This window comes from Nematolebias whitei, chromosome 3, assembly GCF_014905685.2.
Source record: "Nematolebias whitei isolate Nwh7 chromosome 3, NemWhi1, whole genome shotgun sequence".
NCBI classification, from domain to species: domain Eukaryota; kingdom Metazoa; phylum Chordata; class Actinopteri; order Cyprinodontiformes; family Rivulidae; genus Nematolebias; species Nematolebias whitei.
The window spans coordinates 35,098,466-35,120,666 of record NC_056500.1 but is presented as its reverse complement, the minus strand read 5'-3'; the positions used below and the strand labels follow the sequence as shown (position 1 = coordinate 35,120,666).

At 39.6% G+C, this 22,201-nt stretch overlaps 1 protein-coding gene across 2 annotated transcripts in view; it reads right to left on the bottom strand.

Moving 5' to 3' along the window:
* Positions 1 to 22,201, bottom strand: part of rnf24 (ring finger protein 24) — a 36,107-nt gene that overhangs the window by 13,052 nt on the left and 854 nt on the right. The window contains exons 1-2 of one of the 2 annotated variants that reach the window (XM_037674889.1): positions 7,041 to 7,095; positions 3,195 to 3,344 (exon numbers count right to left, since the gene is read on the bottom strand). In XM_037674889.1, the coding sequence (XP_037530817.1) occupies positions 3,195 to 3,344; positions 7,041 to 7,081 (191 nt within the window). In that variant the 5' untranslated portion in view covers positions 7,082 to 7,095. Of the gene's footprint in view, positions 1 to 3,194; positions 3,345 to 7,040; positions 7,096 to 22,201 lie in introns of those variants that run through there. The other variant, XM_037674890.1, reaches the window with a different exon arrangement.

Below are 22,201 nucleotides of genomic sequence, written 5' to 3'. Positions count from 1 at the left end.
TACACACAAGGGCGTCAGAAGCATCCGTAATGTTGGGGGGGACACAATGATGTGTGTAGGTGTGTGTGTGATGTGCACGCATTTAAAAAAAGGTGTTCACTAGTGAACAAAAAATCAACAATTCACTTAGATTTCCTTTAATTCCACACATTTAAATTATGTTTCACCAAGTTTGTGTAAATTCAGCTGTGGGTTTAAAGTAATTTTAACTTTAATACACTTTAATAAAGAGCGTCAGGTCGGCACTATTTGTCTTTATAGAGAAATAAAAACATCACCACTAGACTTTTTTACTTGTGTTCAACACTCCTCATGTAAATGGTGTTTCTCACGAACCTTGAGGACAATAAGGTGTGGGGTTTTAAAGACATTTCAACTTTAATGCAGCTGAACACACAGCGTCTTACACCTGCAGCGTCTTACAGCGTCACACTTACTGCTAAGATAAGATGCTACAGACGTAGCGCTCCACTTCTCTCCTCCTAACATGAATATATGTTTATGATCAAACCCCCCCCGGTCAACAACTGTCCGCACTAAGCTGCTAAACTGGCGAGCGAGCAACACAGAGGTGTCTCCACCTCCTCCACCTGTGCGCGTTTTCTGCCGAGGCAGGAGGAGATGCACAGACACACTGCAGGTGTTACACCATATTCTGTGACCACCGTATATTGTGACCGTGGCAACAGGCTGCTGTGTTTAGAGTTGGAGGTAACCAGGAAAACCTGGAGTGGAGTTTTAGTGGTTTGAGTATTCTATTAATCAAGTGGAATGGATTTGTTCACGAAGAAAGAGAAACTGCGCCGCCTGAACTAATGTTTTATAGTAAAAGTGGGGGGGTCCAAATGAACGTTTTTTTAATGTGGGGGGGACTTGTCCCCTTTGCATATAATGGTTGCGACGCTTATGTATACATATATACACACACACATATATATATTTAACAGCACCTTTTATATCGGTGAGTTATTTTGATGGAATAGCCTATGTTCGATATTTAACTTTATCGCTAATATCGGCCGATACCATGCCGATAATATCCTACATCCCTATTTTATACCTTTATGACTTCATCCAATTTAAATACTTGGTCTGTTCATCCAGACACTGTTTACTAAAGGGATCCTGGATGTGTAGCTCCATTTCTCAGTAAATGGTAATTTACATTTCTTTAAAAGAAAGTGTTTAAACAGGTTGACAGTATAAACAAGGATTGTGTTATTACAGTGCCTTGCAAAAGTATTCGGCCCCCTTGAACTTTTCAACCTTTTGCCACATTTCAGGCTTCAAAAATAAAGATATAAAATTATAATTTTTTGTAAAGAATCAACCACAAGTGGGACACAATCGTGAAGTGGAATGAAATGTATTGGATGTGTCAAACTTTTTTAACAAATAAAAAACTGAAAAGTGGAGCGTGCAATATTATTTGGCCCCTTTACTTTCAGTGCAGCAAACTCACTCCAGAAGTTCAGTGAGGATCTATGAATGATCCAATGTTGTCCCAAATGACTGATGATGATAAATAGAATCCACCTGTGTGTAATCAAGTCTCTGTATAAATCACCTGCTCTGTGATAGTCTCAGAGTTCTGTGCAAAGCGCAGAGAGCATCATGAAGACCAAGGAACACACCAGGCAGGTCCGAGATACTGTTGTGGAGAAGTTTAAAGCCGGATTTGGATACAAAAAGATTTCCCAAGCTGTAAACATCCCAAGGAGCACTGTGCAAGCAATCATATTGAAATGGAAGGAGTATCAGACCACTGCAAATCTACCAAGACCCGGCCGTCCCTCTAAACTTTCATCTGGAACAAGGAGAAGACTGATCAGAGATGCAGCCAAGAGGCCCATGATCATTCTGGATGAACTGCAGAGATCTACAGCTGAGGTGGGAGAGTCTGTCCATAGGACAACAATCAGTCGTACACTGCACAAATCTGGCCTTTATGGAAGAGTGGCAAGAAGAAAGTCATTTCTCAAAGATATCCATAAAAAGTGTTGTTTAAAGTTTGTCACAAGCACCTGGGAGACACACCAAACATATGGAAGAAGGTGCTCTGGTCAGATGAAACCAAAATCCAGCTGTTTGACCACAATGCAAAACGATACGTTTGGCGTAAAAGCAACACAGCTCATCACCCTGAATACACCATCCCCACTGTCAAACATGGTGGTGGCAGCATCATGGTTTGGGCCTGCTTTTCGTCAGCAGGGACAGGGAAGGTGGTCAGAATTGATGGGAAGATGGATGGGGCCAAATACAGGAACATTCTGGAAGAAACCTGTTTGAGTCTGCAAGAGATCTGAGACTGGGACGGAGATTTATCTTCCAACAAGACAATGATCCAAAACATAAAGCCAAATATACAATGGAATGGTTCACAAATAAACATATCCAGGTGTTGGAAGGGCCAAGTCAAAGTCCAGACCTGAATCCAATCAAGAATCTGTGGAAAGAGCTGAAAACTGCTGTTCACAAACGCTCTCCATCCAACCTCACTGAGCTCGAGCTGTTTTGCAGGAAGAATGGGCAAGAATTTCAGTGTCTCCATGTGCAAAACTGACAGAGACAAACCCCAAGAGACTTGCAGCTGGAACTGCAGCAAAAGGCGGCGCTACAAAGTATTAACGCAAGGGGGCCGAATAATATTGCACGCCCCACTTTTCAGTTTTTTATTTGTTAAAAAAGTTTGACACATCCAATAAATTTCATTCCACTTCACGATTGTGTCCCACTTGTTGTTGATTCCTCACAAAAAAAAAAAAATCAAAATTTTATATCTTTATGTTTGAAGCCTGAAATGTGGCAATAGGTTGAAAAGTTCAAGGGGGCCGAATACTTTCGCAAGGCACTGTATCTTATTTCCTTGTAGTCTGTAGTTGGAAACTTAAAGATGGACCTGTACTGGGACATTTGTAGTGGAGACACTAACGTCATTTTTATCTCGTAACATTTATTGATTTGATAACACAGCCCTGTCAAATATTTGTTCAAGATTACTACGCGTTTTAGTTTTGTATCCTGGCTTTTTGGAAAGTGCACACGCATCCTATTTTAATCAACAAACCAACAATGATCTGATGCACCCAGTAAAGTTTCTTACCTAAAAAACCCTGCATCACACTTTCTGCCACTTCATACTCAACACCTAATCTAATCTAATCCAAGGATGAAAGGTGATTGGCTCTTACCTTATCAGGTAACAGCAGAAGAGGAGGCTGAGGATGAAGACAAAGATGGCCGTCCCAAACACCACGATGTAGATATTAAGAGGAAGGTTCTGGAACCCTATATTTGGCATCCTGAAACTGTAGTGTGGGAAATCGGAGCTCATGGATAATCTGAACAGAGAGACACGACCGGACAGGAAATAAGTATTTTGGCACACTGTGAACACTAAAACAATCATGAACTAATAAAACAAATGACTCATGAGAAAAATGAAAGTAACACCAACTTCAGCCACGCTTACTCTACAAAACATAATTATTAGAGGAGCACGGTCCAGAAGCATCGTGTGTCTTAGAGATATATTAAAAACTCAAAACAGCACATTACAGTATCATAATAAAACTCTGAAAGCACATCATGTCCTGTATCCGTCTTCACTTTGAGCACAACTAATGTAGAGTTTGAGCTGGAAGGTCGGTTTGATCCGGTCAGACAGCTGAAGCTCAGAGGACAGCAGGACAAAAGGTCCACGTCCAACAAATCACAGAGAAATGAACTTTACACAAACAAGATGAGAGGGCTTCTGAGGGAACGGTGCTTGCTTTTAACTCTGTGTACGTCTTAATACAAAGTGTTTGATGGATCTGAAGCTTTTAGCTAAGCTACATGAATTTATTTAGTTTTATTTGATGGTAGCAACACGTAAAAAGAATTCATTCAAGTCTTGCTACACAAACATTGGTCTTGTTTTTTTACTCTGCACAGAAGGGACATGACTGGACATGTCTACACCTACAGAGAGAAAGTGGAGGAAGAGGACAGAAATAGCTCCAGTTTCTTTTCAGGGGTGTTATCTTGTGTGTCCCCCCCAAACAGCATCATTCCTCTCCACTCCCCCAGTGGAACGTTTCAACTGTTTTTCTGAGACCATTAGCAACCATGAGCTGTCCCCTCAAAAACACCAGCCTGCGTTACATAACTGAAGTCTGACTGCTACATCTGTTTTCATCAGTCTGTGCCCCCCACTGCTAACATCTGCTCACATGTGTCCAGCTTTACGTGAGTGAAGGCCCTGTCCGTAAACCGGACTCGTGGTGTTGGGGAGTAGGAGGCTCTCTAAGCCACAAACATTGTTGTCTGAATTACTGACCATAAAACACAACAGATTAAACCTCGATGCATCTTTAAATCTGCATACAGATGAAGTGGAACTGAAGTGACTTCCCAACAAAAGTAGAAATAAAAAAAGACACACAAAAAATAAAATAAAAGGTTAAGCTAAATCTCTGGTGGGACAAAAAACTAAATGAGCACTGGAGTTCAGTTCATTAAAAGTAATAAACCCACGAGTGAATAAAACAGCCCATGTAGCCCAATGAATTAAATCCATGACGTCATTTTAAACTACTTTTAATGTTCATCTTTGGCCTCAGGAACATTTTGGATGGAGCTGTAGAGCTTTAACGTAATTAAAATAAACTTGTGCATCTTTTCTTTATAATACCAGGTACTAGATTAATACCATCATTTCCAGTGAAAGAGCCACTACTTTTGGGACTCACTCCGCAACTTATACACATGAACGGATAATTTATGCATTTTTTTATATATATATATTTTATTTTAACAGGCTGTTGAGCTTCCTGCCACCAATTAACATTTTCCTTTGACACACCTGGGCTATCACAGAACTGCACAACACACACCACTCTTGGAGTGATGTTTCGAAGCACAGACAGAGTGAATGCCACAGGTATTCATGACAAGTACTTAAAGCTCATGGTTCCAATTTGCTACCCATAATCCCACTCAGTGGCCATGTGATCAAAAGTCACCCTAATGACCAAAGAGGCATCGCACTCTCATTAGCTATGTGTACATGTGCAAAATTCTTTGACCAGATTGAAATGTTTTCAGATTAAATAATTCAAATGTATCGTTTACGTGGGCACAATCCGTTCACGACGAGCGTTTACATGCAGCGGGCTTTTATTCTGAGCAGAAGTACTGACATGTGCAGAGTGGTAAACTCTTCTTACAAAAACCACAGAAGAAGAAGTTCTACTTCCAAGATGAACATAAACAAACCTGAGCGCCCAAAATGGACCCACGCCAGGTTTTAATGACGGTGGAGACGTTACTGCACTCCCTGACTGAGCTACAGGTGATACAGATCATTTTGAGCTCTTTCAAAGTTTCAAATAGAAATGTGTCGCTCACCAACCAGTTTAGCTTCCTTCACACGCTAATATTATTAGCATTAGCCAGGCAGAAATGATGTAGGTCACACATGCGCAGTCAGGTCAGTTTTCCACGATAAGAAAAAAAAAGAACAGATTAAGTGTTTACATGCACATCGTTCGGATTATGAATCGGCATAAACCACCCCTCACATTCTGATTACAAATTATTTTGGATCGAGCTGAATCAACAAAGAATAATCCGAATGGGGCGTTTACATGGCACACTTTTATAATGACCGTTTAATCCCATTACTTATGTCCCTGTAAACAGAGCTAATGAGTTATGAGAACACACACCCAAGATAGATGTGCATTGATCAGATTTCCTGTTTAAAAATGTGCTGGCTCCTCAGATCAATAACGTTATTAACTGACTTTTTATGTATGTGAATGTTTCTGTTCAGTGCCCTGAGACGACTTCTGTTGTGACTTTGTGCTACATAAATAAACTGAATTTAACTGAACATATTTTACCTCATTTCATAATGTAGTTTCATTTTATATCACTACTTTTATTTACTTTTTATTTTATATGCATTTTATGGATGTTTATTGTTGTGTGTGTACCTTATCTATGGTTTTGTCTAAAACAAGTCTTTCTTGAAAATGAGGCCCTGAGGCTCAATGGGATCTGCAAATTCTGACTGAAAGCCAAAAAAAAAAAATATATATATATATATATATATATATATATATAAATATTTATCACCATGAAAACAACATTGGGCATCCATCCATCAGGGCACGAACAACTCTGTCACCTCCAGACTAAAAAGAAAGTTTCACTTTCACTCAAAACGAAAAATTCCATCGGAAATTTTTTTTAACCATACTGTACATAGCCTATTTTATGTATCTTACTGGTACATATTTAAATAAAACTTAAAAAAATATTTTGGTGTACGGTAAGTATTGCTCACAGCGAGAGAGAACGTGACGGGGTGTTCCTCGAGTCAGAGAGTGTCATCATGAAGTCCTGTGAGGATCACAAGTCTGTGTGTTGAAAGCAAACTAAAGTCTATGAAACGCCATCTGCTGGTTGATTCTTGTACTACAACAAGAGTTGCACATTCTGTCAGGAACTGTGTACAGTTCGATATTAAATTGTGGACACCTGCAGCGTATACACCAGCACGTCTTATTTATGTAACAAAACTGTGTTTCATTTTAAATTTAGTATGCGCGGCTTACAGTCAGGTGCGTTCTGTAGTCCAGCAATTACGGTAGTTACTTTTGTTTTTCTTACAAAAAGCAACCGAGGCTCAGATTTACAAACACTTTAGTAAACTGCTGACTTGTATTTCTTTGAGTGTAGCTGCCGCAGATAAATTTTGCACTCACTGAAAGTCCAACACCAAGCTGGAGTCCTTCGCGCTCTCTTCTTCTGCTCAGACATCGTTCTCCTCTCATCGAAACACAAACACCTGCATGCTGCATGCTTTTATGACGAACTGACAACTCAGAAAACACTTGCTCCCTTTTTATTTGTTTTAATCACAGCAACAACAACACGTTAAGAAAGGCACAACTACGGTAAGTACTTATAATCTACTTGATGCAGCATGTTTACTTCGAGCTATAAGTAGATGACGATGAGCTGTTTGAAACATGAATTGAACATACCCACGAGGTGCCTTCATGCTGAGGAGCACAAACGTCTGCATAGATTTGTAACACAGGCCACTGGAAGGTGGCAGGACTTGTCCTTCACCAACATACTTGAACATTTGCCTCCTGCTCAGATATTTGGATCGTAGCACTGTTCCTCTTTCATAAAGGCTCCTCTAAACTCAAGCCCCTCTCCGCTATGACCCCTTATGGCATCTGGGTCTTCAGAGACACAGAAACCTCCCCTCTGCTCATAGACGTAACACGCTGCTACGTACACCAACGCCTCAGGAGAAATCTGAGTCAAAAACCTTGACAATCCAGGAGTAGATCATTACAGGCATGGGACTTTAACATCATGTACGTAAGGTTTTTTGTTTTGCGTTTTTGGCCCATCCATCCATTTTCTGGATCTGTTTAATCTTATTCAGCACGGGGAGCTGGTCCAGCAGTCAGCGGGGGGAGAAGAGGTTTACTCCTTCAACTGGCTGCCAGTCCAGACAAATTCCCACACAGTTTCTTTTAGCTCATTTTCACCAGCTGCGCACATCGAAGTCACAGCAGGACTTACACAATATCCAACACAGTGATATAAATCCAAAATGGTAAATCAATCAACCTTTATTTATACAGGTAAATCCCATTGAGCCTCGAGGACTCATTTACAAGAGAGACCTGATTTCAACAAAGAAAGATGACAACAATGGACAACAGCAACAACAATAAGCAGTTATAAAAACTCATACTACAGGTTTTTTTTTTTTGTTTTTTTTTTTAACAAATAGGATGGCTAAAAGGAAAAAGGTAACAAAACAAAAAAAAAACAGCTACATTCCAAGACAAATGTATAAAACTAAAAACAGGAACATGTCTGCATTGGACTAAATGGACTATACTTATATAGCACTTTTCTATCTAATCAAGATACTCTTTACAATCTGTGCCCTCATTTACTCATTCATACAGCGCTCCACTAGCTCTCTACAAAGCTACTGTAATCTGAATCTGTAGAGACTAATCAGTGCTTTTATGCCCCTTTCCCACTGTCACGGCGCAGGTTGAATATTTCCGGCTTGGCCCGTGTTTGAGGTCTTTTCCATTAGTACTTCGTACCTGCTCAATTCTGGCCCGGCTTCTCAAGGGGTCCAAGCGAGCCGAACCGTGACGTCAGAAACACTGTCAGTCATTGATTGGTCGGGGGGAGGAGTCTGGGGAGTATTTCCAAACAACCCGATCTGCCATTTTTCTCTACCGCCTGCCATTAGCGATAACTCGAGGAGCGTATCTTGTACGTATTTTAAAGATATAAAAAAACAATTATGTCAAAGTCGTGGTCAAATGCAGAAGTGCAGGTGTTGTTGTGCTTGGTGGCCGACGAAAAAAGTCAAAGCGAGCTAGATGGAGTGACTGGAGGGTGGTTTGGACACGGCCACTGCTCTGCTTAAATTATTTATAGAAGATGGTGAGTGTTTTCTAACTTTAAACATATTTTAAGTTACTCATCCAATCGGTTCTGAACAAATTTTTAACGAACAAAAGAGGCTGACGCCATAATAGGACAACGTCGGTGCTACGATGCTAAGCTAATTTGCATAAACGCTAACTGTCCTCCATTCATGTTTCTCACTGTATTTTATCCAGAATGTATTTCAGAGCATGACGGGTTGTCTCTAAACTCCACATTAAACCCTCCAAGCCTCCCGGCTTCTGCCCCTGCTCCATCACGACGAAATTATATACACAGTTACACACAGTTACACATTGTTGGATGTAACCGGACCCTGTGTACATCATTTTGATCCACCACATGTTCAACATGTGGTACGAATGACAATAAAGAACATCTGTATCTGTATAATACCTTCTGATTCATATATCCATTGTTGTTATTATATTATTTTCATTTTGTTTAAATCAATTTATTTTTCATTTTCTTTATGTTTATTATCATTATAGCTGTTATTATTTTTTATGTTACTCAAGCAAATGTAATTTAGTAAGTACAACTGGTTTCTACCCACCTGTTTGAACAGCACACTCAAAACGTCAAGTGGAAAAATCCAATTGGTGCTGTGAAGCGTGCACGCGCAGATGGATAAGCCGCTGCATTTCTATGAAATTTAACAAGATAACCACCTAGAAACAATTATTTGTTTGCTCGAAATTATAGCAAAGTGTGTCTAAGTGTAACATTTGCTTAATAAATGCACTGAAATGGTCAAATTAGCTGCATTTATCCGGGGCGGTGCAGCTGGTTTAACTGGCTCCAAACAGCTCTTCAGAAAACAACAAACTGCAGCAGCACCTTTCTTTGTTTGATGCATTTATTCAAAAACAGTATGTAGCTTGAATTAACCACCTTTTTCTTCTTTCTAGGCAAGAGAAAGAGAAAAGAGTCCAGTAGAAAAGTCATTAGTTGGATGCAGTATTTTTTATTTTTGTAAATTTTTTACTTGTTACTTACTTTTCCTATTAGACTTTTTTTTATGTATCTATATTTAGTAGCTAGATGTATAGTAATTAATATGGAGTACTTTTATGTTTTTAAATTTAATGAAACACAAACCTTTAACATTTAAGGACAAATTTTAACCAAAATTTCCAATTGCATTTGACCTTTAATGAATCCTAAGAAAAGATTACCAGAATCTGCTCAACTGTTGCTACGTTATCAATTTTTTGGTTCTAGGATGAAGAGAGACAAAAACAGTCAAAAATTCAGAAAGATCAGTTATCAGTTATCGGCTGTATAACTGTGGCCTGAGAGACTCAGCTGAAAGCCCTGGTGCGTCTTTTATTTGAACCTGCAGAGATTTGAACTGCTGATCTGAAGCAAACAGGCAGGTGTTCACCTGAACTGACCACTCCTGCTGTGTTTGATAGTCTCCTCCTTCACCATCCATTCATCCATCCATCCATTCACCCATCCATCCATCCATCCATCATCTTCTGCTTCCGGGTCGCGGGGGCAGCAGCTTTACCAGGGAGGCACAGACATCAACAGCCACCTCTTCAGCTCTTCTAGGAGGACCCCTTGGTGTTCACAGACCAACTGACTATTTAATAAGTAATACTTTTCTGTTTTAAAATTTTAATAAAAGACAAATCTTTAAAATTTAAGGACAAAATTTAACCAAATTGTTTTCAAGTCTGTAGCTTATTGTAAAAGCAGTTTCAAAGATTACCGTACAGTGTGATGTTTTGCAATTTTAACATGAACCTTGTGCATATCTGTAAATAATAAAATAATATGTTTTTTTAATACATCTTTATTGTAAAGACGTTTAGTGGTGGCTAGTAAATAGCTTAAGGGAGCACTACCGCCACCAGGTGGTAAGACAAGTTGGATTCTGGACCCCGCCTACAGAACCGGTCCAGAAGTGTAAATGGAAACGCAATGACACACGAGCTGATCTGAGCTGACCCGAACTTACCTGATCTGCACCATAACAATGGAAAAGGGGCATTAGATCACATTCATACACCGATGGGACACACATGACACATCAGAGGCAATGAGGGGTTCAGTGCCTTGCCCAGGGACACTTCAACATGTGACTTCTGGTGAGATCGAACCCCCTACTCTCCCAGTGGTGGAGGACGACTCTAACCACTCAGCCACAGCTGCCCCAAAAACATCATGATCCAGACTCAAGTATGAAATCGTGGTCCTGATCCAGGTCTTTTTGACTGATGTGGATCAGGGTCACCAAGGACACCTCACATCCTGATCCCTGCTGTTTGAAGTCAAACACAACAATATGGAACATGACTACTGGTAATCAAGAAAGAAATACAGGACGTGTATTAACGGAGCCATTTCATTATCATTTATTCCTGAGTATTATACATAAAGCACATCTCCACTGTGTTCAAAACATTACATACAAAACGGCAGCTGTTGCACACATGTGTAGCTGGTGTCATTGCTCCTGTCCTTTATGTTAGACTGAAGGACATCAAGTCTTCTGCTCTGTGCCATGAGGCCATGTCTTTCACTCTTTGGTGTCAGGATTCGCTGACCAAGAGGACCTTGGGTACATCAAGTGATCTAGAAATACAACCCGCCTGCCGTCATCCGTCAACAACCAACACACCTCCAACATTCTTTTGGTGTGAAACAAGGTCAAACCAATGAGAGCCAGCACAAACACCTGCACACACAGATGCAGGTAACACAAAGAGAAACAGAGTGAGAGAGGAAATAAAGGTGATGAAGGTGTAATTGTATGGCTGCAAAAGTATATTCCTATAAGAATGGAGCTGGCATGGCTAGTAGCATCATCTTCGGGTTGGTGAAAAGTAGACAAGATTTGCTTCTAACTCTTCCTCCAACTAGCACTTTCACCTGGTCTCACCCATTACATAATCAACAAAAAAAAAAAAAAAAATAGCAGACACAACCTAAATATTCTAGCATATCCAAAAATGAATGTAACCAATTCAGTTTGATCAGCTTGGGGTTAAGAAGACAGAGGAAAGACATAATCACAGTATTAATGGGTCCAGGTGTAGTTTCTATAGGAAGAAGGACAAAGGCAGCCGCAGAGTGAGGACATCCTTACATTTCTATGCTGATGATACAGTTGTTTATTGTCGAGCTAAAACTGTTGCCAAGGCTTTCCAGCTTTTGCATTCTGCGTTTGACATCATCGAGTCTGATTTGTTCCATCTCAAACTTGTCTTGAATGCTGATAAAATCAAAGGGATGCTTTTTTTCAAACAGGAAGTTGGTCCCAGCAGTTCTTCCTCCGATTTTATCCTCAAATGGTGTCCCCATTGAGTTTGTTGATTCCTATAAATATTTGGGTATCTTGGTCGACCCGCATCTCTCTTTTAAGCTCCATGTGGAAAACCTAGTAAAGAAACTGAAAGTTAAACTGGGTTTCTTTTTCAGAAACAGATCCTGTCTAACCCTGAATGCTAGAAAACGCCTTGTATCTGTGACTTTCCTTCCCTCCATTGATTACGGTGACATTATTTATTTACATGAACGCTCCTACAAGAACCCTGCAGATGTTGGATGCTGTCTATCATGGTGCACTAAGATTCATAACTGGCTGTCACTATCGTACCCACCATTGCACCCTGTATTCACTGGTTAACTGGACATCATTAACTTCACACAGACTCTCTCACTGGTACATTTTCATCTTTAAATCACTTCTTGGTCTGCTGCCTTCATACATCTCCTCCTACATGTCTCTGCATAAGTGCAGCTACAGCGTGCGCTCTCAGGACATTATTACCTGCAGTGTTCCCTCAGTGCTAACTGAACTAGACAAAAGGGTCTTCTTCTACTTTGCTCCTGTTTCCTGGAATATCTTACAAAAAGATCTGAAGCTCTCGACCTTGACCTCTCTAAGTGGTTTTAAGAATCTTTTGGACTCCTGGCAGGGACCAATGCAGACATGTTCCTGTTTTTAGTTTTCTACATTTGCTTTATAATCTAGCTGTTTTTGCTACTTTTTTGCCATCTTATTTTAATTTGTAACAAAACAAAAAAAATCTGTATGCCTTTTTATAATTGTCTATTGTTGTCATCATTCTTTGTTAAATTCAGGTCTCTCTTGTAGATGAGTCCTCGAGGCTCAGTGGGATTAACCTGTCTAAATAAAGGTTGAATGAATGAAAAAACATGTGGTCAGTTTGTCCGCCAGCAGTCTAAGCCTATAACAGCAGAACTAAGGGAGAGCTCAAGAAACTCAAGCCAACCCTAACTATAGGATTTATCAAAAAGGAACATCTTAAAGTAGATGGTCAGCCTCATGGACAGAAATCAGACGAGTGTGATAACTGAAAGCTCTGATTATTTTTCATTCAACCTTTATTTATACAGGTTAATCCCACTGAGCCTCGGGGACTCATTTACAAGAGAGACCAGATTTTAACAAAGAATGATGACAACAGTGGACAATAACGACAATCATAAAAGAGGCATACAGATTTGTTTTAACAATTTAAAATAAAATTACAACCAAAAGGACAGTCAAAAGGAAAAAAGTAGTGGAAAAAAAAACAGTTAGATTCTGCTCAGACTAACGGGGAGCCGATGGAGAAGAGCTAAAATGAAAGAAATATGATTTCTGCAGCACCCACACCTGCCTCCATCATCATTTACCCCACTGTGAGCTCTTGAGCAAGCCCCTTAACCCCCCAGCTTCCCCTTAGCGCCATGGATGGAAGCCCCCTGCTCCACACAGAGGGCTGTGGCAGCTCGTGGTCTGTGTGGTCAGGAAGGGCATCCGACGTAAAAACAATCACCAGTTCTCCATGCAAGTTCACTCAGTGTGGCGACCCCTGAAGAAGGGAGCAGCCGAAAGAAAGAAAAAAGCTCTCTCCACCTAACTCTGGAGGAAACGTTTTACATCAACTGAAGAACTTTTAGAAAGTGTTTTGAACATCCTGATGATAAAAAGTTACAACAGTTTAGCCTAGAAAGGATCAATGCATGGACCAGCATCATTTTGGGACAAGATTTTTCTCATTTTAGTGATATTGTTCAGGTGGAAACAAGAAGGTCCAGGTTTTAAAAAAAATAATTATCATGAAGTAAAAAGACATGTCCTGGTCAAAAATCACCCTAAGGGTTCTCATTTTAGTACCTGAAACCAAGTTTGTATCATCCAGAGTAACCAACCATAACTTCTTAGTTTAACTTTAGAAACTTTATCTTCTTTGTGAAAATGAATAGTCTGTTGTTTACATGCTTCAGTATTTGATCAAATAAGTACAGTAATGTCCCTATACATTTAAAACTCCTCCAAGTAACAAAGCAGGTCTTTAAAAACGATTTGTGTATTTCTGTTAAGCCCCGTGTTTAGAAACTCTCGACTTCCTCTGAGGGGATCATCACTCAGTACAACTGAGACTTGTGCTCTAAATCACATCTTTTTTTATTCGTCTGCTGGTTAGAAAGAGTTTCACTATGACACAATCGCACTATCTCCTCAAACAAATCTTTAAAAACACAAACACGCTGGATAATAACATCCGCTCCAAGCAAACTCGATCCCCAGACAATCAATACCGCGCAGTCGATAATGAAGTAAGACCAGAGGTCAGCGCCTCTCAAAGGGGACCTTTCCAGTTCAGACAGGAATTATTTGTGCAACAAAATGGTTTCACTTTGACTCGGGTGACTTTTTGATCCCAAAATATCTCCAAGTATTTATAGAGTTGAGACAATTCAATTAGTTTTAAGCAGACACCGAGTGATGACGGGGGCTACTAATAACAGATTAATATTTATTTTGTTTTCAGAATCTCTTAAAAGGAGTTCTCCTTTTCTTTTGCCCGGTCGTTACATAACCTCTCCATCCTCCAGTGTGTACACAAGTCGTATTCAAACATCAGAAAGTTTGAGTCATTTGAATAAAAAATGTCCAGTGAAGCCATTAAATCCCAGACAGCCGATGAGTAAAACTTCTTAACACAGACGAAGATATCAACAGCTCCAAACTACACCTTTAATTAAAACTTCTTTTGATCCTGTGTTGAATTAACTTAGAGTTTTTATCCTTCGTGGACAGGCCTGCAGCTTTAGCTTTGTTAGCAGCCGACAGCCTCATACTGCCTGAATGAGAAGTGGAAATTTCCACTGGACGAATCTGAAACTTTGTATGCCAAAGGGCAGCAACAAACACCGACCGGGGCCTCACAGGCAGCGCAAGGGGTCCATTAGAACCAGATGGTCCTGGTCGTGAAATACTCATGTTCAGCTGATAAACCACATGTAGGCCGCTAACATATCAAACTGTGTATTTAATTTGTGGCTGTAACTACAATCTGAGGTAAAGAAATGTGGGAAGCACAGATCACTGGTCTTGTGTAAGATTTTTCCAAGTTATATTTTTTCTACCAGCAGAATGGAAGTTATTCTGTAACTTCAAAAACCAACCTTATAAAGTAAATAGAGCTAAAATAATAAACTAGTCGTGGAGTAAACTTGTTAACAATACAAAATAAACACAGCATCTAAGAGTCAGATTAATATTTTTCATTTCCTAAACAGCTGATTCTGTCTGTTTTTTTTTTTTGAGATTTTGAAACGCATATAGACAGAACACGGTAACAGCTGTCAAAATCCATGATTTGAATTTGATGGTTATAACATCGTTGAGGGATGATGGCGTAACTCAAAGCTTCTCGGGATTTTAGGAAACTGCTTTTGAGAACAGCAAACATGTCTCGTCTGTTTACAACTTAATTCAGCGCTCGGTTACAGACAATGTCCTGTTAAAGTTCAGAACGTCTCCACAACCAACTCCCATCTGATCTTACCACCAGCTTCTGCTTTAACGCTCTTCATCGCTCGATTTGCTCCCTCAAAAAGAACTTCTACCTGCACCTGCCCTTGGACATCAGACTGGCCTCCTCCCTGTTTTTAAATCCCTTCGTAAACCACCCCATCTCTTCTTCCTGGCCTTTGACTCCATCTGTAATGTTGACATTTAATTATTTTAATTATTCTTTATTATCTGACTGTATGATTGTTTTATTATGTACAGCACTTTGGTCCAGTGGGTGTTTAAAGTGCCCTTTAAATAAAGCTGGTATGGTACTTGTGTCCACTCACACTCAGGTTTTAGTCATCATTTCTTCTCAGAAGCAAGAAGAACTTTAACTTTGAGCTTTGGACCTGACGTCTCTGTCTCCATTGTTCTCCCGCTGACTGTTTCCACCCAGGAGTTATTTTACTGACTCACTGTCCATCGTACGCCGAGAGCGTCTGAAGGTTACTCATCAACGTTCAACTAGAAACTGGACACAAACATGGCTGCATTTATTACTAATTATACTGTGGACCTTTTAGTGTTTATGTTTACTGTAGAGTGACTATGGTTATTATTCTGCTATTGTAAGATAGTTTGAGCTAGAACTCTGGTCTTATTGTAGTTCCTAAAAATTTATATGTCTTTAAACCTTATAAAAATAAATAAATGGGCTTTAAAACACTTACCAAGTAAGTACCGTTAAGTTAGAACCACAAGAACAAACTGAGAAACTTAGAAAAGATGGGAAGTCTGATGCTTAAATTAAGCGTTTAAAAATAAAAAGCCATGATGAAATGTTACATAACCTTTAGTATATTTGGTGCCCCCCCCCCCCCCCCATCACTCCTCTGACAGTAACACAATCTGACACAAACACGAGAACTGACACACACAGCTGTCACGTCGACTGATGCCGCCACACTTTCTTCCAGTTTCTTCAAACTTCGGTTTGACCAACAAGGTTTTACTTCTTGTGTTTATTTACATTTTGAACTACAGGACTATATATTTTTTTTAAATCAAATGGTGACATTTATTTCAAAGCCACCCTTTTTCTGCACAGTGGTGTTAAAGATATAAAATTTAGACTGTGACAAACCTGATTACAGGAGTTTTTAAAGCCACCTATGTTAGAGAAACATATGACTTTCCCTTCAACGTGGAGGTCACGTAGCTAAAAATAAAACCAGTGGCTGGGCCAAGAAGGACCCTGAAAACAAGTCGACTGAAGCGCAGAGGGTCCCGAGGGTTAACCGCCTAAAGGAAACAAACGAGGCGCCTAACGTGGTCAGCAGAAATGTGTCACGTTTACAACTAAACGATTAACGTATTCAAATAAATTAGGATTTAATCAGAGAGAGTCAGAGATTCTTTATTGTCATTCGCACCTCATGTGGTACATGTGGTGGAGCGAAATTATGTACACAGGGTCCCAGTTACATCCAGCAATAAAATGTATAAGAAAAACAGTAATAACATCTAAGATATGAACTAAGAAAAACATCAACTAAATATACACTAAGCACTCATAACATAAAACATTGAACATCAGCACAAACATGAACATGAGTCTGTGTGAGCAGATGTGCACGCATGAACACGTCAACATTGAAACAGATCAGCAGCAACATGAAACAGATCAGCAGCAACATGAAACAGATCAGCAGCAACATGAAACAGATCAGCAGCAACAGGATGTGGTTTTTCACAGTGATTATTCTGGTTAGAGATTCATGAGTCTAGCAGCCTCAGGGTAGAAGCTGTTCCTCAGTCTAGTGGTTCTACACTTAATGCTTCATGCTTAATGTTAGTTATCCAACATTAAATGGGTGTGCACGCTTTGTATGTGACCTTCTGCTTGTATTGGTTTGCAGAATGAAGCTGAAGCTCCGTTTTGAAAACGGCACTAAAAATAAATCTTATGAAGTCATGTTTCCTTTACCTGGTTTGGAGCACAAACCTGAAAGTGCTGTCCAAAGGACAAGTGTCATTTCATGTCAGGTAGCTTCAAGCAGGCTGTCAGGAAATGACAAGTGCTTCAAAGTGGTAGGTAGAGAAGCCACGGATGTAGCAAAAAGCTGGTGGAAAGGTTATGCTTCCAGCATAATAAGGATGCGGAGTGAAACTTCCTTTAGACTCCTAATGATGCCTTTTATAAATAGCTGTAAAACGTCAAGACTACAGCGTGAGCATGTCCTCTCAGAAAGCACTGAGGGTGCAACAGGCTCGCTGGTTTTCAAACTTGAAAATCCGGGCTGACTTAAGGTGTTGCAGGAAAATTTCTGCCCAGATCCGCTTGTTAATAAATGTATTATGCAACCCACAGCTTTAAGGGAGGTCTTTATCTCATTTCCTCTTTAGTTCAGCAGTTACACGAGTGGTATTAACACATGCAATATTACTATGCATTAGCTAATCTGTCGCTGACTAACAAGCCCTGCAGGAGGCAATCATATGCTTTTACCATTAAGTAATAATACAATTACTTTTATTGCAGAATCAGTTTTCAGTGCTAGGTTTGACTAGTTTTATTCTATTGCGAGGCCATGCACATTAAACAGCACAAATAGACAAAAGCACATTAGTTATAGTTACTTTTTGTTCACGTTTTTCACTGGTACTGTCCTTCGTTTATAGAATGGCTAACACCGTATGGTCTAAATGAGGTAATATTTTTATATTTCTCTATTAAATGTTCTCAATTGGAAACTAAAAACAAGGGAGCTACCCCAAACATTTTTTCCATTGTGAACAGAACACAAAAATCACATGGAAAGAACCAAAGTACGAGGATGTCTTTGGTGCACGTAGCAACAGAAAAGACTCGTTTTACTCTGAAACAACAAGAAGACTAAGAAAAATGTAAAACGTGTCCCTTTGGGGGTCATTTTGTCCCCATCTGAAGCTGTTCTGGACACAACCTGAACAAAAAACACTCCCTCGTACCCAAGAGGTACTTATGACACGTGGTCACTATTATCGTTTCTACAGTTTATACACCTGGAAGTGACATTTGGTCCACATCAATACTTAGACTCTAAAGATTAACTAGTGATTTAACAAACAATTGAGCAGGACTGCGTGCTCAGCAGGTCTGTGGCTTTCTTCCAGCAGACATGCAAAGCAGGCGATTAAAATGCTAAACGCACAGCGGCCACACAAGCTGCTTGTCCACATTGTTGTGTGTTAAAGGGAGACAGTTTTAAAAAGAAGTGCATGAATCAATCCTTCAGCAGAAACTTACAGCAGCACACACACAAGCTACACCTGAGCACCGACTTATTCATTCATTAATTGATGTTATTTGACCTTGAAGTTCACTGTGTTCTGGAGAAATGAAAGTATCAGATTGAAATTAGGTCTAAGTGCATAATCTAAAATCGCTTGGATTGGAAACACCGAGTTCACATTTTTACATTTAAATTCCATATTTATCAAAATCTTACATTTTTACATTTTCATTAGATTTTTAGGACAGTTTTGACATTGAAAAGCCCGAGTTTGCAGTAAATGTTTGTGTGGTGCTGTTAGATTATCTGTATGATTCAAACGTCATTAACCACAAACCATGCTACAAGGATTACCAGCATGGACCAACAGTGTCAAACGATAAATAGTTTTATTTCATAATTTTTATAGTTTTTAAGTCTAAAGATCAGGGGGGAAAGTCTTTTCAGTAGAAAAAGGTTCAGTTTTAGTGAAATGGAAAAAGCTTTGCAAGTTTTAATGCTGGGACACTTTTGCAAATTGCGAGATCAATAAAGTTCTTTCTTATCTTATCTTTATTAATCTGTGCCGATTTGTAAACTACCTCCAAAATACTTCCTCTGTGTGAACATTTAGTTTTAGCAACGCCGTCGATGTGCTCACAAATAAAGATATTTTCGAACCATTCAGAGGTCTGCAGTGGTTTTTATGTAACCTCTTGGTTTTGGCTCAGGCGACTTGAAACCACAGAGTTTAAAAAAGAACAAGACACCAGGTAAAAGCAAAACGCAAACAAACAAATCAAAACCGGATGTATGTTGGTGCTCACGTTTATAACCACTCGTCGATTCAGCCCACCTGATTGTGAGCACAGAGGTCAGAACGTGCACAGAGATTAGACCTTCAGCTACCTCTAGAACTGCATGAGGTCCAATCCTCTTTACTGCTCACAGAGCTTCAGTCTCCAAACAGAACGGTACAGTTCTCTCTCCTGCTTCAGTCCCACTGCAGACGTGAGACACGTCAGATGTTTATCTATGCATCGTTTGTGAAGATGCAGTGTCAGTAAACACCCCACTTCCTTTGTGCGAGTGCATGTTTGTTGTGTTACACACTTTTAATCCAAAGCAACTAACACACGAGGAGTTGTTACGGCTCTGAAAGCAGGTCGTAAAAATGGTGTCACGTTCACTCAGTGGACTGAATAACAGAAGAACTTTAAACTAACACTCAAACTTAATAAGCATGACTTTGTTGTCATTAGTCAGCAACATAATACACAAATAACAAGAATTATATTAATACACAAATATATGTAACATAATATAACAAGAAAGTATGTTGGAGTTTGTGCTGCTGCAGAGGTGGAGGTGTTCACAACCACAGGTATATCACAGCCCTGGATCATAATGTTTTTATTGTCTGGATCATAGCGTTTTTACTGCTTGGACCATAGAGTTTTTATTATCTGGACCATAGTGTTTTTATTGCCTGGATCATAGTGCTTTTACTGCCTGGATCATAGTGTTTTTATTATCTGGATCACAGTGTTTTTATTGCTTGCATCATAGTGCTTCTAATGCCTGGACCATAGTGTTTTTATTGCCTGGATCATAGTGCTTTTACTGCCTGGATCACAGTGTTTTTTCCTGCCTGGATAATAGTGTTTATATTGTGATAGTTTGTGCAGTTTTGTACTGTCTGGGTGACACTATCATCCAGGCAGGGAAAACTGTTATTCCTGCCCGTATCTCAGTGTTTTTCTTGCCTGGATGATAGTGTTTTTTCCTGTCTGGATCTTGCTGTTTTTCCTGTCTGGATGTTAGTATTTTTCCTACCTGGATGATAGTGTTTTTCCTGCCTGGATCTCAGTGTTTTTCCTGTCTGGATTATAGTGTTTTTCCTGCCTGGATCTCAGTGTTTTTCCTGCCTGGATCATAGTGTTTTCCTGCCAGGATCTTCGTATTTTTCCTGCTTGGATGACAGTGTTTTTCCTACCTGGACTATAGTGTTTTTCCTGCCTGGATCTCAGTGTTTTTCTTGCCTAGATGATCGTGTTTTTTCCTGTCTGGATCGTACCGTTTTTCCTGTCTGGATCTTAGTATTTTGCCTGCCTGTTTTACAAATATTTTCCCTGCCTGGATGATGGTGTTTTTCCTGCCTGGATCTCAGCGTTTTTCCTGTCTGGATAATAGTGTTTTTCCTGCCAGGATCTTTGTATTTTGTATGTGTTTTGTATCCTGCTTGGATGACAGTATTTTTCCTATCTGGATTATAGTGTTTTTCCTGCCTGGGTGATAGTTTTTCCTGCCTGGATTTCAGTGTTTTTCTTGCCTGGATGACAGTGTTTTACCTGCCTGGATAATAATGTCTTTCATGCCTGGATGATAGTGTTTTTCCTACCTGGATGATAGTGTTTTTCTTGTCTGGATCTTAGTGTTTTTCCTGCTTGGATGATGGTGTTTTCCCGTCTGGATGACGGTGTTTTTCCTGTCTGGACCTTAGTATTAAGTTAACACTATCATCCAGGCAAGAAAAACACTAAAACCCAGGCAGGACAAATATGTTTCATTGAACCTGTATAACTAAAGGTTGAATGAAAAAAGTATTTGTCCTGTCTGGATTTTAGTGTTTTTCTTGCCTGGATGAAAGTATTTTCCTGCCTGGATCATAGTGTTTTTCCTGACTGGATCATAGTATTTTTCCTGTATGGATTAGTGATTTTCTTGACAAGAGCATAGTATTTTTCCTGCTTGGATCATAGAGTTTTTCTTGCCTGTATGATAATGTTTTTCCTGCCTGGATCTCAGTGATTTCTTGCCTGGATGATAGTGTTTTTCCTATCTGGATGACAGTATTTTTCCTGCCTGGACCTTAGTATTTGTCCTGCCTGAATTTTAGTGCTTTCCTCTCTGGGTCATAGTGTTTTTCCTGCCTGGATCAAAGTATTTTCCTGTCTGGATCTTGAGTGTTTTTCCTGCCTGGATCAAAGTATTTTTCCTATCTAGATTTTGAGTGTTTTTCTTGCCTGGATGATTGTGTTTTTTCCTGTCTGGATCTTACCGTTTTCCCTGTATGGATCTTAGTATTTTTCCTGCCTGGTTTACAAATATTTTTCCTGCCTGGATGACAAGTGTTTTTTCTGTCTGGATTATAGTGTTTTTCCTACTTGGGTGATAGTTTTTCCTGCCTGGATTTCAGTGTTTTTCTTGCCTGGATGACAGTGTTTTACCTGCCTGGATAATAATGTCTTTCATGCCTGGATGATAGTGTTTTTCCTACCTGGATGATAGTGTTTTTCTTGTCTGGATCTTAAGTGTTTTTCCTGCTTGAATGATAGTGTTTTCCCGTCTGGATGACAGTGTTTTTCCTGCCTGGATGAAAGTGTTTTTCCTGCCTGGATGAAAGTGTTTTTCCTGCCTGGATCATAGTGTTTTTCCTGCCTGGATCATAGTATTTTTCCTGCCTGGATCTTAGTGATTTTCTTGCCTGGATCAAATGATTTTTCCTGTCTGGATCTTGAGTGTTTAACCTGCCTGTATTTTAGTGTTTTCTCTGCCTGGATCATAGCATTTTTCTTGACTGTATGATAGTTGTTGTTTTTTTTTGTTGTTTTTTTCGGGTTTTTTTTTTTTGCCTGGATGAGAGTATTTTTTCTGCCTGGATCTCAGTGTTTTTCCTGCCTGGATGATA